The sequence below is a fragment of the Symsagittifera roscoffensis genome, chromosome 1, assembly GCF_963678635.1.
Source record: "Symsagittifera roscoffensis chromosome 1, txSymRosc1.1, whole genome shotgun sequence".
NCBI lineage: Eukaryota > Metazoa > Xenacoelomorpha > Acoela > Convolutidae > Symsagittifera > Symsagittifera roscoffensis.
In genome coordinates, this window is record NC_087062.1 from 4,803,414 (window position 1) to 4,824,006 (window position 20,593).

The 20,593-nt window shown below is 35.3% G+C and overlaps 2 protein-coding genes across 2 annotated transcripts in view; one reads left to right on the forward strand and one right to left on the reverse strand.

The window, feature by feature from the left end:
• Positions 1-86, forward strand: part of LOC134842613 (myosin-G heavy chain-like) — a 17,066-nt gene extending 16,980 nt beyond the window's left edge. The window contains exon 7 of the mRNA XM_063859071.1: positions 16-86. Coding sequence (XP_063715141.1) covers positions 16-86 — 71 coding nt within the window. The remainder of the gene's footprint in view (positions 1-15) is intronic.
• Positions 87-468: 382 nt separating this feature from the next.
• LOC134842695 (myosin-G heavy chain-like) lies at positions 469-11,346 on the reverse strand. The gene is made up of 6 exons (XM_063859181.1): positions 10,863-11,346; positions 5,971-6,330; positions 5,376-5,711; positions 4,597-5,034; positions 822-958; positions 469-498 (listed from the first exon to the last, which is right to left on the reverse strand). Exons 1-6 carry the CDS (start codon positions 11,344-11,346, stop codon positions 469-471), a joined length of 1,785 nt encoding a protein of 594 aa, XP_063715251.1.
• Positions 11,347-20,593: the final 9,247 nt, after the last annotated feature.

The following is a 20,593-nucleotide window of genomic DNA, read 5'->3' on the forward strand; positions in this document are numbered from 1 at the left end:
ATCTGGGGCTCGAAGGGGGTGTAACTACGGTTGCTTTGAAGTTGGGACTCATCGGACCGAAGCCCCTCCCCCTTCGAGGCTTTTAGTCGCATCGAGTGGGCGGCTATAGTAGTCGGGGGGTCTGTTGTCTCGACAGAGTGCTCGTAAATTGTGTTCAAATTCCGGTAGATTGAAGATGTGGGTAGGTAAGCTGCTTTGTACACAGACTCCTGAAAACATGCTTTAAGTTTTTCATTTGCTTTCCGCTCCAAACTAACTTTTATGTGGGATATTTTCTACTCCTCTTTACTATTTATAACTTTCATAGTTTATACCCATCCCAGAAGTTTATATTTTGGACGACATTTTTCTGGGGTTTTGTAAGGAAATGATCCGTGAATCCTTAGGTTTATCATTAAAGAACGTAAAATACAGAGCTCTTTTAGTCACCCCCCCCCCCCCCATATTTTGAAACTTGAGTTTGAAAAACTATTTCAACATTGTCATCATGCAATGACACTTAACGCATATTGAACAAACCAACAAAATAACAAATTTACTGATTATAAGTCCTTCCTACTTTACATCAAACATCACGCATCTGATATGATATCAATAAAACAACTATGAAAATTTGAAATGTGGGGGGGGGGGGTGGAAAAGAGCCCTTTTATCTTATAAACCCCCCGTTATAGTAGCCCCCGCTTCATAAGTTTTTTGTTTTTTGGGACGTCTATTCTTAAAGGGGGTGGCTATTAGGAGATTGAGCCTTGAATTCTGAGGTTTCTTTTTTAAATTGAGCGTCCATCTAAAACTGGAAAAAATATATAAAGGCAGCTCACTCTGAATTGTTCCTCGCCGTCTAAAGTAGGCGAGTGGTCCACATCCAACACGTGTTCGTTGAATCTCCGACCTCTCTCTTCGTCGTCGTTGTGCGTCGGAGTGTCTATTTCGTGCATCTCGTATCTAGCGGCGTAGTCTGCACAACCCATTTAATAAACAGAGCCAATTTCAGAAATGCTGTACACGTAATATTCATCCTTTCATTAGTTTATGAAACTTGGACAACTTTGAAAATAACTTTTTCTAATATGTTTGGTTTCATCGTGAAAGTTTTTTGTTTGGTTTTGATATTTTAGGTCAAAAATGGAGCAATTTTGTCCATTTTATTTTTTAGCACGTGCCTTTTTCCTATACACGGTACACATAACACTCATATTTTAGGTTCTTTTTGCGTATGATCCATAGACAGTCGGAATTTTGTCTATGAACTAGAGTACTTGTCATACTTTAACATACAAGGAGTCTATGGGAAAAACGATTGTCATGGAACCTATGGAAATTGTGAGCTAGAACTTTTTTATTAATGTTTCTGCTTACATCAAATTAGCAAACCGTATTTAAATTGATTTAGAAAAAAGCGCAAAAAAGCCAGAATGAGCTATTACGCGCCAAAAAAACTGATTTATCAGGTTGGCTTGACTCTTTTCAACTCCACTCCCCCGTGCCTACATACAAATTCCAGCTGTTAAAAATATTTTAAGATTGTCCTAACGTAAAAAAATTGCATGGCAAAGAACTTAAATAGTGCGAAAAGATTTGGGCTCCGATTTTTGATGTTTTTCTGAAATTCTTTTGACAAAAGTCTATTTAAATTTAGTTTTCATGTTCTAAACTTCAATAAAATGTGGGCTCTTTTCCCTTGTATCCCACCTCAGAATTTTCTATAGTAATTTTTTGTTCACCTTTTGTTTTTTTTCACTTTCCTCCCACATTTGAATTTCCGTTTTGAATAACTAATTTTACGTTGCCATAGTCTAACAAAATTTTGCATGGTGAACAAACTAATTATTGTGAACACATATGTTCTTCATACCTTACATTGTAAAATCACTCATTGAGCCATGAAAACTTTGTATGTGGACTTATAAGGCCATGGCAAACATATTTAGTCATCATATTTAACCTTGTATCCAACAGTTAGACCATAAAATTGATGCTTATGTGAGGTGGGGGGGGAAATGAAAAAGAGCCGAAATGTGTCAGCGTGAAAAATGAACAAATTGTTACAAGACTTCCTAGATGCAAATTACCGTTTGAACAATTTTTGAACAGCCTTATATTTTAACTTTACGAGGCTGGGAAACTGGAAAAAAAGCCCCGATTTGCTCTTCTTTGATTATATCGTAAAAAATGCTTTTAAACATAATAACATGTAACTATAAATTTGTTTTTGAAAATTGGTTAGTCAGTGGAAAAAAGCCATTAAGTCACTCCCCCCGCCCCTCAACCTCATCCGCACAAAAACGTGTTCCAGTTTTGAACTTCTTTAAGAGTTATTACAGTTAAATACGTGTTGTTTTGATAAAAAACTTAGAAAAAACATGTTCAGAGTAATTGGTTTGTTCCGGCTAATTAGTTCTTATTACATTATGACAATGCGGCTGTTCGTCAGTTTCCTAATCCTTTGTAAGTTAATCACATAAAATCTTTAGAAATTGTTCATACTTTAATTTGCATGCAAGAAATGTTCAGGAAATTTTTCAGTTTGCCCAAAATTACACGTTTTTCTTGCAGTTAAGAACATGAAAGTTCATTTTAAATAGGCTTTTGTAAATTGGCTTTCAGAAAATTTTAGCTAGGAGAACTGGAAAAACAAGCCAAAAATTTCTCTTCGGTATTTCGAAATTTGAAATTAAAATGTGGGTGCAGTTATTGTAAAACAGGAATTTATTTAATTTTAAATTTCAAGAAACTGATTAAACGGTATCACAAGATTGAGTAACATTGAGTTTGGCATAGTGAACAAACTACAAATTCTGAACAGAGTTGTTGTCCATAGCGTATATCATGATTTTGTGAGTTTAGCCATAAGTACACGTAGAAAAAAAATGGAGTTTGAGTGAACGGAAAAAGCCCAATTTAAATATCGAATTTGAAAAATTAAATTAGCGTTGTAACAAAAACATTATAACTGATCACAAATTTATGATATCCTTTCCAGTTTTTTTTCTTTACAAGCCCACCAACCCCCTCAATTTTGAGAAACCAAATTCTTATTGTCAACAGAAAATGAAAAAGTAACTCAGTAATGTTTGGAAAATAATCATAAAATGGCCCATACCTTGGCGAGGTTGTTAAAAACTGATATTTCAACTGCTATTATCAGAAAACATATTACATACTATTATGAAATTTCTATAAGAATTATGTTTAAAAGTACTTTATCGTTATTAGTATAAGTTTGAATTGCTCAAACTAATACTAATAACAAGTAACCTAACTATTATGAACATATTTGATTATAATTTTTAGCGCAACATTGCGTTTTTATCCAAATAAATATATTTTAAAAGAAATGGAAATTACTTGTTTTTTTTTTGTAAATTACAAAAGTTCACTAAAAACAGATGAAAAAAGTTGTAACCGTTTTCTAGACCCTTTTCAGCTTTCCACTCCTACCCAAAGTTGCAGCACTTACTGTGTAAAATTTAATCAAAAGGCGTGAGAAAACGATCTGAACAAAAAATCGGCCTTGAAATCTTTTACTTCGCTCCAAAATATTTGGAGAAACACTTCCACCGAAGTGGAGAAACACTTCCACGGGGCATAAATTTTTGTGTACAAAAAAATACCAACCGCATGTCTTTATGGATCCTGAATGTTTATTTTACGAGTAATTTGCCACAACTTGTGACGAAAAACTTTTTTTTCCGGCAAAAACTTAGCAATTTTTATCAGTAATTAGCTCAGATTTTGAAAACGTTTCAACTGGTAGAGTATCAATGAAAAATCTCTAATTGATCAAAGTTTTTCGATAAATAATAGCTAATTAATTTGCAAAGAAATAACACGGAATTATACGTGAAAGTTATCCTAAGATTGGGTTAGCAATTTTTCAAGGCTAAATTTTATGGGGAACCTCACCTGATTTCCGCTTATTTTACAATTTTCCTTCGGCAAAAATATTAAAAATGCAATTTTTCAAATGATCAAGAAATTGTTGTTTGTTGTCCGTCATCAAAAAGATCAAAGAAAACTTACAACCAATTCAGATAGATTTTATGTGAAATACTGTTTTAAAACTGGCTGGTTTTGAGCCAAAAAACACGAAATTGGTGCACATTTAGAAAATTTTGACAATTGATTGTCAATATATAGATGTCGAAAACTAATAACAGGGGAGGGGGGGGCGGGCGGAGCGGATCTAAGATTTTTTCTAGGGGAGAGCGGATTTGAAAAAAAAAATTAAATTTTTGCTGTCTTTTTTTTTAAATCAACAATCAACCAAATTAATTTTCCGAATTCTCGCAATTCCTAATTAAGGCCCTATTTTGAACAATTTTTCTGGGCCGCGGGGGGTCGGGGGGTCGAATCCGTGCGGAAAGGGTGTCCCCGCCATCCCTCATAAATCAGCTACTGAGCGGGTGGACGGGGGAATTTTTGGATCTTAATTGACCCAAACTCATATTTCATTGATAGTAGTTTTTGAACGCTAACTTTTTTACGCGTCAGGAAAATACATTTTTTCTCTCTTTTTTTTAAAAAAAAAATCGCATTTATAGCTAATTCGTGATGACTACCGTTACAAAAAAGAACAGCATTTCTAATTTTTACCCAGAATGATCGCTCCTTCAGTGGTACTAGATGCAGTTAGAATCTCCACAGTTCCCTGTGGTTGGCTGATCAAGTCACGTGCATCCGTCCGATTTAAGTATTCAGTGCTCTTAGCCGAATAATACGACGCTTCTTGACTTGAGCCCGAGGGCTGTTCTGGAACACATGTTACGTAATCATTTCCTGTCGTTAATTCGCTCGGAACGCTGGCACTTTTCTCGTCGGCGAAGCTTATCGTCACAGTCGCTCCTGGATCACTAGGGCCCATTTCGTAACTGTTTTCGCGAGTTTCGCTGGATGGTTTCGGGCTTGGACTCGCTTGAGAGGTGGCGTTGTCGTGGAGCTCGGATACTCGTTCGTCGATCATGGGCAAATCTTGGACTGTGTGAGTTTTAACATTTGAAGCTGTCAGTTTTGCTCTGTCAACTGGAACTTCGGCTGTTTGCACTTATGCAGTTAGAGGAATGACGGAAACTATTATTTAGGTATTATATATTGTTTCCTGGAGTTACATTTCTTTATTTTAACTTTTAGCTTCTTGGCAACCTTTTCAATTAAAATTACAACCTCAGATTTATTGCCTGTTTTTCAAAATTTTCAAAAAAAATTATGAAATTTAAATAAAAATTTGTAGGTAGCTTTTTTATTGAAAGCTATCAGAAACTACACTTTTGTCCATTTGAAGCTGAAGTTTCTTCGGAGTTTTTAAAAAATTTTGTAAAGTTAGATTTTAGATTGCGAGAATGACATTCTTTTTTTATTTTTTTTTATTTGCATACTCACGTTCAGGTAATGTTCTTCCCTCTCTCGCATTTCTGGAATCGGAGCTCCCTTCGAACTCTTCCCAAGTCGATTCTTGTTATTCACCTCTGAATACTCATGTGAACCACCAGCGAGCGGCGGGAAGTCCGGAGGCGCCCAGCTGTTGACCCTGGACTTATTCCTACTGTCGCTATCCAGCATCCGACTGCTGCTCCCGTCGGCGCTTTGAAGTCCGGAGATACCGACCGGAGTCGTGGTGGACGTTGAATCGTTGTCTGACTCGCACCAGTGAATCTTGTCGTAGTGTATGTCATCGTCTAGTTTTTTCTTGTTGTATTCAACAAACAAAATGTCTAATTTGTAAACAAAAACAGAGTCAGAACAAAGTGTATATTATATACATTTCGATAGCTTTTTTCCATTTTATTGGTGTTCTTTACTGGTGTTCTCTATAAGTGTTGAGAAATTTTGATTCTACCACAAAATGAAAGGATTCTACAGAAAAAAAATCTAAAAAAAGTTTTGTTTGATGAAGCTGATAACTACGAAATTGATTCAACCTATCTAAGAGTAATAACTGTTATTATAACTTAAGGTTTCCGACATTCCGACCCTGTTTTGGATTGATTTGCTGAGCAGGCGGAGGACTAGTTGGCGCCGTAACTGTCCGACTTTCAGCCGCGTCCGAGATATTGATCGGAACTGCCGAATCCTTTTCAAATTTACTTTTAGTTCGTTCGTTCGCTGTTGCCCAAAATTCAGTCGTGTTTGTCGTCGCCCCGGATGATGACTTACTAGAGCCCGTTGTTGTCGGGTCGATCGTGGCCCCATAAGTGGACACTAATTGACCCTGGAGTCCATACATGCTGTACACTTTGACTTCCGGCTCTGCATTTGTGGATTTTTGTGTGGCTCTTTTCTGGTCCAGTTGGTGCAGCCAGTAATCGGTGTCACCGCTTGAAGATTCGGAACCTAAATGAAATGAAACATAAAAAAAAAGTTTTCTGTCTGAGTCTGAACAAAATTTTGGAAAGGATTGGCTTAACATTTTAGCTTAATGGGTTGGCTTATTGATAACTTGATGCTGGAAATTAAAAAGATTTGATGATTATGTTGGAGCTGTTTAGAAAGCTTCTCGGTTTACATTAGATCTATTTCGGCGTGAAGTAATTTTCTGATGTCTTGAACTTGCATTTTAGATTTGAATCATTTTACGCATTGTTAAAAATAAATGTACTCAAACCGGGTAGCGTTTAATTCTTGATCAACAGAAACACCTCAGCAACTTGAAATTTTGTTGATTTTACACAAAACTGCAACGTGTCAAAATCAAATTTGCCAACTTTTGCTTTGATTGACACTAAACCCACAAACTTTGAGCCGTAATTTCAAGAAACAAGGAAAACTTTTGATAGAGCACGAATCACGCTCAAAAAAGCTTTATTATGATATCTTTCTGAAAAACATACGATTTTTTTAATGCTAACATTTTTATATATTTTTTTAAAGATACACATGACCAGATGGAAAATTCTGTTTCGCCTTCGTTATCCGGAAGAACCAACTTTTTCGTCTATTTTCAATATCTTTCTTGAGAAAAAGTTGAATAAAGAAATACTCGTTTTGTTTATGAAAGGGTTTGATTGTTGGGCGGTTTTGTCAGCAAATTGACAGCTCATCGTATTCATTCAACTGTATTCATTTTTGCCCTAAAAACAAAAAAAACTAAATTGTTAAACTGGTTCTTCTGTGGAAATAATAGTATGACCAATTATTTTACGTCAATCAATTTAGGAATCAGTTGGAAGGCGAAACAATCCCGCGAGCAGATTGATTTGAATAACGCTCTCAGCATCATATATAAAGTCGTCTAAGCACACAAATTTGTCAGAATATTACAATTTTGGCAACTTTCAAACACCCAAAATATTATTAAAAAAGATTGCAGGCGAAACGTTTTTTTTACATTTGACTATTTGAGCTCGGGGAAGCTGAGCAGTCCCAAAACTTGTGAACTTTTAGGATCCTTCAAAGCAGTTGCAGTTCTATTATTTTCAGCCTTCTTTATCTTTTTTAAACGCCACCCTCCAACATCCTTTTAAATCCCTCCAAAAATGGTTAAATTAAAAGTCAAAACACCTTCGAAGAAAAAATCTCATCAAACACAAATATTGCACCCCTTTGTTTTGAATTCAGGTCAACAAGAGAGCTTGTTTCAAGGCAAAGCCCTGAATGTTCCGACTGCCTTTCGATGTGCCCGCTGGAGTTTTTGAAGAAAAAGAAGATAAACTTCAAAATCTTTTTTCATACGCACCGCCAATTAAGATGTGCTGTTTTGCATTCAATATCACATAAATTAGATCAATTAGATTGCCTCACTTCTATTTGGAATGATTTTTGAGAGTGATCAAATCGCCGCTGACATTTTTGCATAATAAATGGCTATGCATGATCAGTCGGTTAAAGATACACCAGCATAAGCAAGTTTTTGAATTTATACTTAGATGTAATATAGTCATTTTTTACCATTTGTTGAATAACAAAATGATCATAATTGATTGCTTAGATGTGCCTAATTTGTGAAAACTATTTAAGGAAAACTATTTAACAAAGGAATTTTCAAAGAGTTACCAGTCTAGATGTATGACAACTGTCTTCACTGGCCAATTTTCAAAAACTGCCATATCTGCTTGCTAACCGGTATATAAAAAACCAATTTTGTATCAATACTACCTAAAAGTTGTATATCAACAGTTGTTAAGTTGCAACGCTATACTATTTTTTTTGGGTGGTTTTAAAAAGTATCCTATCTTTGGTTTACTGACCCTTCGGCCTGCTAGTCAGAGCAATATGACATTGAACTCTTAGGGCTGAAATAATAAAAACGATGCAGTTTCTACTCTTGTTTTACTCAGGGTTGATTTCTAACTGTGGCGATAATTCAGAATCTTAATAAAGCAAGCATAAATTTTAATGTTTTTGGAACCAGGTGAAAACAATTATTTAAAGCAAGGGCGGATTTAGGGGGATGCCTTTTTTTATCTCCCCCTCAGGGATTCGACCCCCTACCGACCAAAAGGGACCCCATTTTACTATTTTGAGATATCCATACTTGGTGACGGACCGTAAAAAATTTCTAAAGGCACCTTGGGCGCCAATATATACTAAATTTGAGTGGGGAGCGCGCGCCAATTTTTTGGTCGAAATTTTCCAAAAAGTGCCTAAAAACGCCTTTTTTGACCTGTTTTTTAAAAATTCGCTGCGTTGCAGAAAATTTAAACAAGAAAGAGTCTTTTTAAGGCTTTGGGAGAGCTCTGAAAATCAATTTGGTCGACCTAAAAAAAGGTCAACAAAATTTTCGATTTTTTTTGAAAATCAGTCCCCCCTCGACAAAATCCTAGATCCACCCCTGATTTGAAGTATTTATTATATAACTTGATATTTATCACTTTAAAATGTTAAGAACTAACCAAGCACGATCCAGTACTAAAACTTATGATATATTCATAGTTTGAGACAGAGAAAATATAATACAGCTTAAAAATCAGTTGCATCTTTCTCTCCTTTAACCTCATAAGAATACCAGTATATACTAGATCTATTGAGACTAAGAAATGTCAAAGTAAGATTAAGATTGATATCAGAATAAGACCGCAAATTTTGAAGCGCAGTCTCTTATTTACAGAGGCTTCTCACAACATGTTGCCTCGACTAAACCCTTGATATCAGCTTCGGCTGAGTGGTTTTCGAGAGGAGTTAAAAAATTCAAAAAACGCACAAGAAATCAAAACAGTGATTTTTCCAAAGGATATAATTTTTTAAACAAAATTTACGTCGCTGTTTAATCTGGTGAGTTTCATTCAACATGTTTTTTTGATTGAACACAAAATCTCAATTTGGGGGTATAGTTTTCGACAAAATTCAAAGAACTTCAAAAGCAGTCAATTAATCTAACAATTGATTTTTCTAAAAATTTTGAATGTTTGTGAAAATTTTTGAGCGCAGCCGCTAACGCAAGTGAGCTTTTGTCAAAAAAATCAAAAAGTGGACATTTCTGAAGGCCATACGTTTTTGTGTAAAAGTTTTTGGGCGTAGCTGCTTCTGCTGTGAAGCATCTCACAGCCTTTTCTATCCGATGAATCTAAAGTCTCTCAGATTTCGAAGCATAGTTTTTGAGAAAATGAAAAAAAAATCTAAAAATTTGAGGCAAATATTCGCCCCAGAGACTTTATTGACGGTTGTAGAAAGTGGGGTACGGTAGAAAAAGAATTACGTAAGCACACAGGGGATTAAGCGTATTTTCTATTGGTATCCTTTTTTTGAAAATCAGCACTGTCTGTTTTTGAGAAAAACTAAACTTTTTGAAAAAAAAAGCGAAAATTTTTCCCAAAGCGTCACAAAAAGAATTATAGAAAAAACCCGATCCCAATATTTTTTTGGCTTTTTTCCAGTTTCCCATCCCCCTCGGAAAATTACCAAACAAAGTTGTTCACACGGCAATTTGCATGCTAGAAATGTTGTAGAAATTTGTTCACCTGTTCACGCTGACACGTTTTATTGCAATTTATAACATCAAAAACCATTTTAAATAGACTTTCATCTAATGGATTTCAGAAAAAATCAAAGGGGGGGGGGGGAACTGGAAAAGAGCCATTTTTTTCATAAACCCTATTTTGCATAATATCCCTACAGGAATTTGCCACGAAAAGATTCAGTTTAAACAAGTGAACATATTTGGCTCTTTTCTACTCCCCAACCTATGTTTGCCGTGGCCTTATTAGTCTGTATGTAAATTTTCATAACAATCGGACAATGTGGTCAACAAATTTACATGTAAAAATTTGCAGGTGGGGGAAAAAGGAAAAAGAGCCCCCAACCTTTCATTTTCAATTTTGATTTTCTTAACGTTGTCATAATGCAAAGAAATTTGGCCAGGTGAACAAACTAACAACTGTGAACACATTTGTTATTGACACCTTACATTGAAAGAAGGCGTATTTAAGCGTAACCAGCGAAACGACTTTACAAATAGGAAACTTGAAAAGTGAGGAGAGATAAGTGAAGAGACCCATATTTTTACAACAATTCTTACACGCAAAGTGATTTATCGGCAAATTTATTGGCAACTTTATAATTAAAAGTTCAAAGGGGGTCAAAATCTTAAATCCGCTGGTGGTTGTTTTTCACTGCCCCATCTTTCAATTTGAGCTTTGAAAAACTACTTTAAAGTTGTTACTATGCAATGAATCTTGTCAGACATGTAATTGTCACAACTGCAGAAATCAACACAAATTCAAATGAACTTTGGAAAACTGGAACTCGGGAATATCTCCCCTGGGTGCTACCCTAAATTCTGTTTTATTATTATGATTATTGTAAGCAAACATACAATTGCAAACAAAAGTTTTAAGTTGTAAAATAACATTTAAAAAAGAAAAAATGCGAAAACTTGAAAATCGGAAGAGGGAGTGAAAAAAAAACAAGAGCCCTTTATACACTCATACCTGCTTGCGTTGAAGTGTCCGGCTGCTTCGAAATGATTGAAGAGTTGGCATTGAAGCCTTTGGCAACCGGCAGTGATGACTTCTTGTTAGCAAACACAACCGAACTCTGGTTGGACTGCTTTCTCTGGTCTCGCTTCTGATTCACCCAGTAAGCAGTATCGTTTGATGACTCAGACCCTTTTTTGCTACTTCTACCGGCTTTCGACGAGAACGAGTTTTTCTGGAATTTCTTTTCACGTTGCTGGTTCAACCAGAACTCGGTGTCGCTGGACGAAAAAGTAGCGGCGGTAAATTGAGACGATCTTTTTTCAGCTGGTTTATTCGACTGACTATTTGCAGTGCCATTGTTGTTTTTGATTTCACTGCTGATAACGCCATTGCGAACATTTGGGTTTCGATTGCTGCTGTTGCTGTTGTTGTTGTTGTTGTTGGTGTTATTGTTTACTTTTGTATTGCTTTCGATGGAGTCGCGGTATTTCCACATAAGGACCAGACCAGAACAGGAAGGTTTGAACAACAAGGCGATAATTCAAATCGAGTGTAGAAAATAGTTGAGATTCTTGGAAAAGCGTAAGTTTGTTATCATTGTTAGTTAACAAGCCACGTGCTTGGTGTATGCTTGTTCCTCATTTTTTCAATGGCATTTGAACTACTTTTCTGTAAGTCGAACAATAAGATACAGTTTAACTGAAACTAAATTGAGCTAATGTTCCTGGAATGCAAATAGGGTTGTTGAATCTTTTTCCTTTCCCCCCACCTGCAATTTTGTACATAGAAAATTTTTTTGACCACATTGTCTGATTGTTATGAAAATTTACTTACAGACTAATAAGGTCACGACAACCATATTTGGTCTTCATACTCAACCTCGTAAAACCACTCGTTACACTAATATATTGAAGCTCGTGTGAGGTGGGGGGGGGATCGGAAGAAGAGCTGGGTTAGGCTCTTTTTCCTTTTCACCCCACCTCACACGAGCTTCAATATATTAGTGTAACGAGTGGTTTTACGAGGCTGAGTATGAAGACCAAATATATTTATCGTGGCCTTATTAGTCTGTATGTAAGTTTTCAAAACAATCGGACAATGTCGTCAACAAATTTACATGTTTACAAAATTTGCAAGTGGGGGGAAAAGGAAAAAGAGCCCTGGGTTGTTCTGTTAAAGCTTCCCCTCAAGTCAAAATACAAAATATAGCCCACACATTGTAATGTTATGCTATTATGAGGGGCTATTTTCAGGGGCTAAAAGGGGAAAACTCTTTAAACTTTGCTAGATTCTTGCTAAAAATCTGGAGAAGGAACATTACACTAGTTTTCTTGCTGCATTTTGCATATTATGTTGCTTGTTATACAATTTTCATTACATTATTACACTATTAAACATTTTGCAAACTTTTGTAATTATTTTAACCATATTATCGGATTGTTACAAAAACTTGCATGCTGATTATTTAGATCATGACAGAAAGGCCCTTTTCCAATCGCCACATTTCAAGTTTTTCCTTTTCACAGTAGTCTTACGTGTTGTTATGGCTGAATTGGTGATGTTAGGCTGAATAGTATAAACAAATGTGTTTATAATAATCATAATAACATGCAAAGTTTTATACGTTAAATTATAATACGCAAAGTTTTTTTTTAAAATTATAATTCAAACGAGTGGAGTGGAGAAGAGCCGACAAAGACAAAAATATTTGGTCTTCATACTTTATTCCTTTGATAATAAGGACCGGAAAAAAACTTTAAATAACTCAATTAAACTTAGGCTTTCAGATTAGTCGTCAACAATTTTCTCATAATTGGACATCTATCAGACAAAAGTTTTTGGCATTTCCAGAATAGAGGAATTTGAACAAATTTTCATGAATCTGAACAGTTTTGTGAACTATTCAAAAATGTATAACTCAGATAAAAATCAATTTTATGATGAAACGAGCGGTTTTCTAATGTGAATTATTAATGCCAATTATTAACATGCCAACTTTTCATACCTATCCTATATTATCGAAAGAAGTTGCACGAGTAAAAATTGAAGGAGAAAAATATAAGGCAGGTTGAAATAAAAAGCTTCAGTTTGTGTTATATTAATTTTGGCAAGCTGCATATGAAAAGAAACCGTAATCGTAAAAAGGAAATTGTATCACGTGCCATTTTCAACAGTTGGCCCAAGTGAACAAAAGTTAGGTCATTAGGTCGAGGTCAAATCACTGGTTAGTGATCGGTGGAAGAATCACAAGTTGGTGACCGGTGGAAGAGACCTTAGCAACAACTTAAGTGAATTGATCGCACAAAATCAAACTCTGGAGAACGATTGCCAAAAAATTTCTTCAGGATGAATGATAAATAAGTCAAATTCTCAAATGCATAACAATCAATGTTTTCAAAGGTGTAATCAACAGTTTGAAAAAAATTCAAGAAGCTTAAATATTATAGATGCAATTTTTTTCTTAAAAAAATTATTTGGAAAAAAAACGACTAAAAATACGTTTTGAGCACTTTAAAAGGATAGTTGACCAAAAAACTTTTGTTATTGTTTTTGGGCGCGCGCTCCCTCAAATTAAGTTATATTGGAGCAAAAGCCACCAATAGAAACTTTTGGTATTGGCCAGCTTTTGCATGGTTTTCTTCATTTTCAAGAATTTTGCAAAGTTCGCATGCTAAAAACGTTCAAGACCGCTAAAAAATTTCACTCAAATTTAAACAATGGGATTCAGGATTATCTTAATTGGCCCATTCAAAGGGAAGGATACTACCTGGATACCTTGATTCTTTTTGGCTGATATCTATGTGATTGGCTGTTGAAACTTGATCGGAAACCCTATATGAAACTTTTTGATATCAGCGCAAAGTTCTGACTTTTCCAAATAAATTTTGACATACCTCAATTTTTTTATTAGAAATAATTTTGATTACTGAAAATTGAATTTTAATTTTGCTTTGTTTTCCTCAAAAACCAATACAGAAAAAACACAATTTTAGTCACATAAAACCAATAAAAAGCAATGGCTCACAAGATACCCGCCGTGCACATCTTGTTTGCGTTTTGAGCATCCTAAAGGAAGACTTCACTGCGCGCAAAAAATTAGACTGAAAAAACTTCAGCTTTAAGTTTGTTCGCGGGTTAGAAAAGACGGCCAACGTTCATTAGAGCCAACTCAAACTTCAGGTTCAAAGGCGGAAAAAGTGGAAAAAAGCTGGGCTGGCAAAATTTCAGCTTTACTTCCTTTAAAAAGGCTGAAGTAAAGATGAGCTTTTGCCAATCTGTTTTTCAATTTTTTCAAGTTTGAATTTGGATTTTGAATTAGTTCTAATGAGCTTTGCCCTTATTTTATTGTTCGGGAACAAATTGATGGCTGGGGGGGGGTGGAGTGACACAAAAATCATAAGGCTAACCACACTGGACACCCTTATGAATTCCCATTTCGCTTTTCTAAACATGTGCAAATAACTCTGAAAGAGTAGCAGCGATTGATAAAATATTTGAACTTTGTTTTCTTGCTCCATGTTTCTAGGAAAGTAAAAAAAAATAGATATGCTTGGGTTGGTTATTATTTAGGCTGATTTCGGCAATCACTTTTTGATTTTTTATCGAAACTTTTTTTTAACGCAATTGAGATGTCGACGCTCTGAATTTACGTGCAATTTAGTTTTGATTCAAGTTACGCTATTTTTGGACAGTTTTTTCTAGAAGTAATTTTCATTAGTTTCATTAACTATTTTTACTTATAACTGTGATTTTGTGCATGCGTCGCTTCGAATCTTCATCTTCTCTATTGTCTTCATTTTGTGTAAAAGCATTTGGTATTTGGTTGTTTTTACCAATTTTGGTCACCAAAAAAGAGTTCTTGTGAGGTATCATATAACATTAGTCGAAAGTATCATATATAAAAAGATTGGTAACTTCAGTATGAACATTACGAGGTCAAACTGTGAACTGGATAGGTTCACAATTCTGTGTCTATATCTTCGTGGACTCCAGAGAGAAGTCTCTAAACATACTTCAAAGTGTATTAGCTTCCACTGACAAATTTCTTGTGGATTTCGCGTACAAATACCAGAAACGTAAAATTTTTGTCGGCACATAAATTTTGCTACGGATTCAGCAACAAGCGAATATAAGTAATTGATCCAGATTTGGCAGGTGTAAAAGGGTTCTGCAAAATTTTGCGGATTCCGCTTACAGTTTGCGGATTTTTTTTTACAATTTACGGAATCCGCCTAAAATTTGTGGATTCGGCTTACAATCTGCGGATTTCACTTACAGTTGAGGATTCCACGACAGCTTCATTTCACAATACATATATATTATTAATTGTTTATGGATTCCAGAAACTGTTCCGGATTCCGCAAATTTTGTTGCGGACTCCACAAGTTTTGTTGCAGGTTCCGCAAAAGTGCCTCTTTTTGGAGCGATTTTGAGCATTACAGTGTTTTAGCTTTTTGTTCGTGGAATCCAAGACAGCAAAGAAGATTAAAGCAAAAAAGCAATGTTGCGGATTCCGCAACAATTCTGTTTTGGCTTCTTGCGGAGTCCACTTACAATTCCCAAAATGCACAATCGTAATGAATAGAAACTGGTAAAAAAATTTTGAACGGGCTTTTTAATGACATGTTCTGTTTTGATCTTATATAAATAGTTAGGAAATTAGATGAAAAAGAAGATATTGATAATTTTTGAACCATTTTCAACAAACGGAATAATTAAATTTTTTCTGTCTATTTGGGTTTCGAACAATTAAAGGCTATTGTTATTATCAAATATTTGGATGAGACCCAAAAATTGCACAATTTTGACTTTCTTTTTTGTAGACCAATGCGTATACACACTCTTTTTTAAATTACAAATGAACATAACGGCATAAAATTTACAGAAACAGTTGAAAATTCAAGCATGGTTTTATTTCGCGTGAATGCGTCAAGTAAAATCACGCGATTTTCCGATTCAAAAGACGTCAGCATTTTAAAAAATGCTAAAAATGGACAGCACATTAAAATGTTAATTTTACCTGATTCTAGCAAAAAAGCAACTTTGGTACATTAGAAAATTCAACAAAGCAAGTTTGGCACATTAGAGTCGACCAGGTTTGAAAGTTACGCGTCTTAACTAAAATTATTTTTGCATCATTTGCGATAGTGACGCAAGTTCAAACTTCGATGCACTTTTCATATAAATATACAAATCAAATAAAACAAACATATTATTTTCTTCTTGGTTACAATTGAAAACAGCTAAAAACAAATTACACAGAAAATTCAACAACTGGTTTGAACGGCTAAATATAACCAGGTAAGTCTTCTCTGCTATGTTTTACTTGTTTAAATTTTGAAAATTTTATTTTGTTTCCCATTTTTTTCATGGATGTAAATTTTTTTTCAAATACCAAATTTAACGCTTATTGAGGTAGTTTGAAGTTTTCTAACTTGAGCAGCATTTTGATAACTGAATAGATACGGTAAATAACAGCAGATTGTGGGCAAAATCTTTTCAGGTGAACATATTGGACCCAAACTAGTTTTCTGAAAGCAGCCTATTTTGATGACGGAGATCGTTTTTAACCATTTTGGCTATTGTTAAAAACTAGTTTTGGCAATTGCAAGGGCTCAAACTGACTTATACTGCTAAGCGTTTTGTATTAATTGTAAATATAAATTCATTGTTTAGGAGAATTGATTTACTCTGTCATCAAAACGGTCTCCAAAATGTCGTATGAGGCGCCAATCACAAGGCATGCATTGGGTGAGCAAATAGAGCTAGGTACTTTGTTTGACGCCTTTACAGGTCAATTCTGTTCGAGTTTGAGTCTCTGGAACAAAGGAGACATCACAAGCCAGCAGACTATTACTGATGCTCATGATATCAAACTGAAAGTCTCGTCAACTGTTGAAGAGCTGCGAAATAACAGTGACCTGGATGCGAACGGGGCCTTAGATATTGCTCTTGGTTTTGTAACTCTAAGCGGTTCGGCTAAATATTTGGATTCGACTAAAAGCAGCACCAACGAAGCTCGAATTGACGTGACTTGTGTCAAAAAGAACAGAGTTAGAAGCATCCCAATGGAAACTATGATCGAAATGCCTCATCAAAATTTGGTTCTTAGAAATCCCAACATTACTCATTTTGTTTGTGAGGTGACCGAGGGAGCAACTGCAAACATTTCGTTTAGAAAAAGTGCTCAAATAGCAATGAGATCAAAGAAATTAGTGGTACAATGTCAGGGGAGTTGAAAAAAATAGTTAGCGGCTTGAAAGTTTCTGGCGGAGTGACACAGAAAACAGGTGACTCGAAAAACATCGACGAGTACACTATCGAAGTCGACGGAGTTGTTGACGTGCCAATATCGAGTTTCGAAGACGTTGCAAACGCAGCCCGAGATATGCCAGAAACCCTCAAACGTTACAACAACACATTGACAGTGAAACTTCTTCCAATTTCTCTAATCAGTTCTGACGAAAATCGAATAGTCCGAAGTGTGGACGAAAAAACTATCCGTGTATTAGTGAATGCTTTGGACAAAACGACAAAATCTCTTGCGTCACTAGAAGATTTGCAAATCTTGGCCTGCATCAAAACTATAAATTCATGCAAGAAACAATGTGAAAATTTTCACGTCAAGTATGGAGCATGCTTGGAGGTGTTCAAAGAAAAAATCCGTGCAATTCTGATGAAACTGAGAAAAGGTGCCCAAGAAGATACACCACTGCTTATGAACGAAATCAACAAATCAATTTCTGTTATAATTAAGCAGCACCATGTTGCCGAGCGTTTCATTTCATCGAAAACAAAAGAAAATCAGTTCCTGCAGAAAAATTTTGAACAATTAGAAAACAAGGGTTTCCAGAATTTTGAGAAAGATCCTGATAATGGTTTGAGCAACCGAATTTTTTTGGATTTTTCATGCAATGAATTATTGCAAAAAAGGCATGCAATGGAATCCAAACTGGGAATCGAATGCATTGATGACTCTGTTAACACTGATAGCGATACAGAGAGCGATAGAGATGATAAGGAAATTGAGTGGTTTGAAAACGGCGAGAGTGTCGAGGCACTGCAAAAGTCGATAACTGAAATATCAAAACTAAGAAGCTCAATTGAACTGCCTGAAGTCAGCTTCGGGTTCGGAGTGACAAAAAATGAAAATGAATCCAGCGAACCCGGTCAAATCTCCTTGATTTCCAATTTAGGATACTCGGTGATTCCGGCAGAATTGCCCAAACCAACAATTTTGAAGACTGTAGCTTCTGAAACAACTATCAAAGTCACATGGACCTATCAAAGTCACAGGGACTTGGATCAAAACTATCTAGCAGGTTTTCAGATTCAGTGGAGACCAAAATTTTCATCAAGTTCGGCTGGGCCTAGCTTGCAAGAACATGATGCCAAACCATGGGTTATTGCAAACCTCGAACCTACTAAATTTGATTTCGAAATCCCGAGCTATCAGACATCACCTCTTCAGAATGGAGGATTTTATGAAACAAGGATTGCTGCAAAGTGTAAGCTGCTGGGGCTAATTTTTTGCAGCCCCGTCGAGTTTTTAATGTCGCCACCCACAACAGCAGAGAAGTTGATTGATTATTTTACAGAACAAAATTCATCAGTAGCAAATGAATCAAGACTATCTTTTGATGTCAATAATAGCTGGAAGATTGAAGGTTGTAATTTGTATCTAGGTTTGAAGCCCACAGAGACAAAGTTTCACAGTTTGACAGTTCATGATATTGCTTGTGAATTTCAACCAGAAGTAGTTGCGTCGCCATTGGGCGGTGACAATGCGATTATGTTGATATTCCTTGGTGAAGGCCCTACAGTAGAAGCAGAAATTAATGCCTACATTTCATTTCTACTGGGCGCCTCTCTGAAAGATCGGTATAGTATTCGGGTTTCTGACAATTATCCACATAATACTATGTTTCGAATAAAACCTCTCTCAGATCTCTTTGAAGGCAAAACTATTTACATTGTGACAAACCTCGTCAATTCTATGCACTTCCAACTGCAGATCTACGAATTGTACGTATATTCAAGCTATACTTCTATAATAATATGTTTTGAAGAAAGTGACGAATTGAGAGATGACGAAAAAAACTTTTTTCAAAACGCAACCATCCTGTTCAGGAGAGCAGGACATAAACATATGGCGATTATCAACAGACAGAACGACACAAAAACAGATACTGTGTATAATTTCATCGAAAACACTCTTTTGCTGAAAGGCAGCAAACAAGTTTTAGAAACCATGAACTATCACCATCATCCTTCTTTTGAGAAAAGTGACCTCATCACGAAGGAAGACATTGAGAAATGGGATGCAAGCATGGCCTGCCAAAGGAAACTGCATGAAATCGTAAAGAAATGCACGCATACTGTATCGAAAAGAAGCAACTGCTGTATACTTTCGTAACAAGCCTGGTTGGGCTTGCATTTCAATTAGTATCATTTCAACGACCGTTCAATAATCGGAAGCAGTATTTCCTTTTAGCTAAAATTCTTCAAATGATTTTCTCAACCATTGCTGTTTTGACTCTAAATTTCTATATTGAAGTAAATTTTGGTTCAGATTGATGTATATTATTACCTTGAAATTTTCAAAGGCTAGCAAAACTTACATTTTTTCATCTTTTCTATGTCACTTATCAATTTCTTTTCTGAAATCGTCAAACAACAATACAAAACCATGATTATGAATAAAGCAAACCCCATCATCTGCTTAAAATTGCACTACTCTATGAACACTTTTCAAGCACTAAACGAGGAAAATTTAAATTAGTAACACGAGAAAACCTTTCAATTAGTCGATGTTTTCATGAAAATCGTACTTTTTACAATATTTTAACAAATATTTAAGCACTCATGAGCGCGTGTTATTCACTTATACTACAAATTTATCGCAACAAAATCTCTGCAAGCTTGCAACCAAAAGAATTTTTACTGTTGATTAAAGACCTTTGTATCGGTTTCCATCGCTCATCGATCGTTGCTGGTCATCAATCAGAATCTTTGAACAAAAAAAATAAATGACAGATTAGGAATATTGATTGAAAACCTGTATCGTTTTTACAAGATTTTTTAAAAATTTATCACAACTATAAACTGTAAAGACTTTTTAGATTCAAAAATTTTTATTTATAGTAATTTCTCTTATGTTTTTATTTAAAACATTATTGTAAACTTCTCATGGAGTGTGTTTGGAGACTGCTGAGCATCTTTTCCGTATTTAAAATTATGTTGAAAAGAAGAATAAAGACTTCCTCGCTGCTTTATGTATAAAAGTTAGCTTAAAGAGGTCTTGACGCATCTGTACAGGTGTATTCTCTGCCAAATTGAAGACATGCAACTCTTTCAATTGGTTTCAGTGACGGCATCTCAAAAGTAAAAAAGGGTTTGAGACTGAATGGGATATTAAAAATGTCCCAAATTTGTAGATAAGAAGAGTTGAATAGCCACAAAAATGAATTAAAAAAAGTAAAACAGTTCAAAAAAAATAAAAAATTAAATTGAAGCAAAATCAGAAAGAATATCATCCTATGTGACCAAGCTGAAATGGAAACCATCCAGTCTAACCATGGATTTTTCAAAAGTTTTGATATCAACTAATCAAAATTGAGCATTACTTATGAGGAAATTTTTAACTTTTTTGATATCAACCAATCAGAATCAAGCTTTTACTCAAAGTGGAGTTTTCAGCAATTTTGATATCAAATAATCGAGCATTTCCTCACGTGTATTAT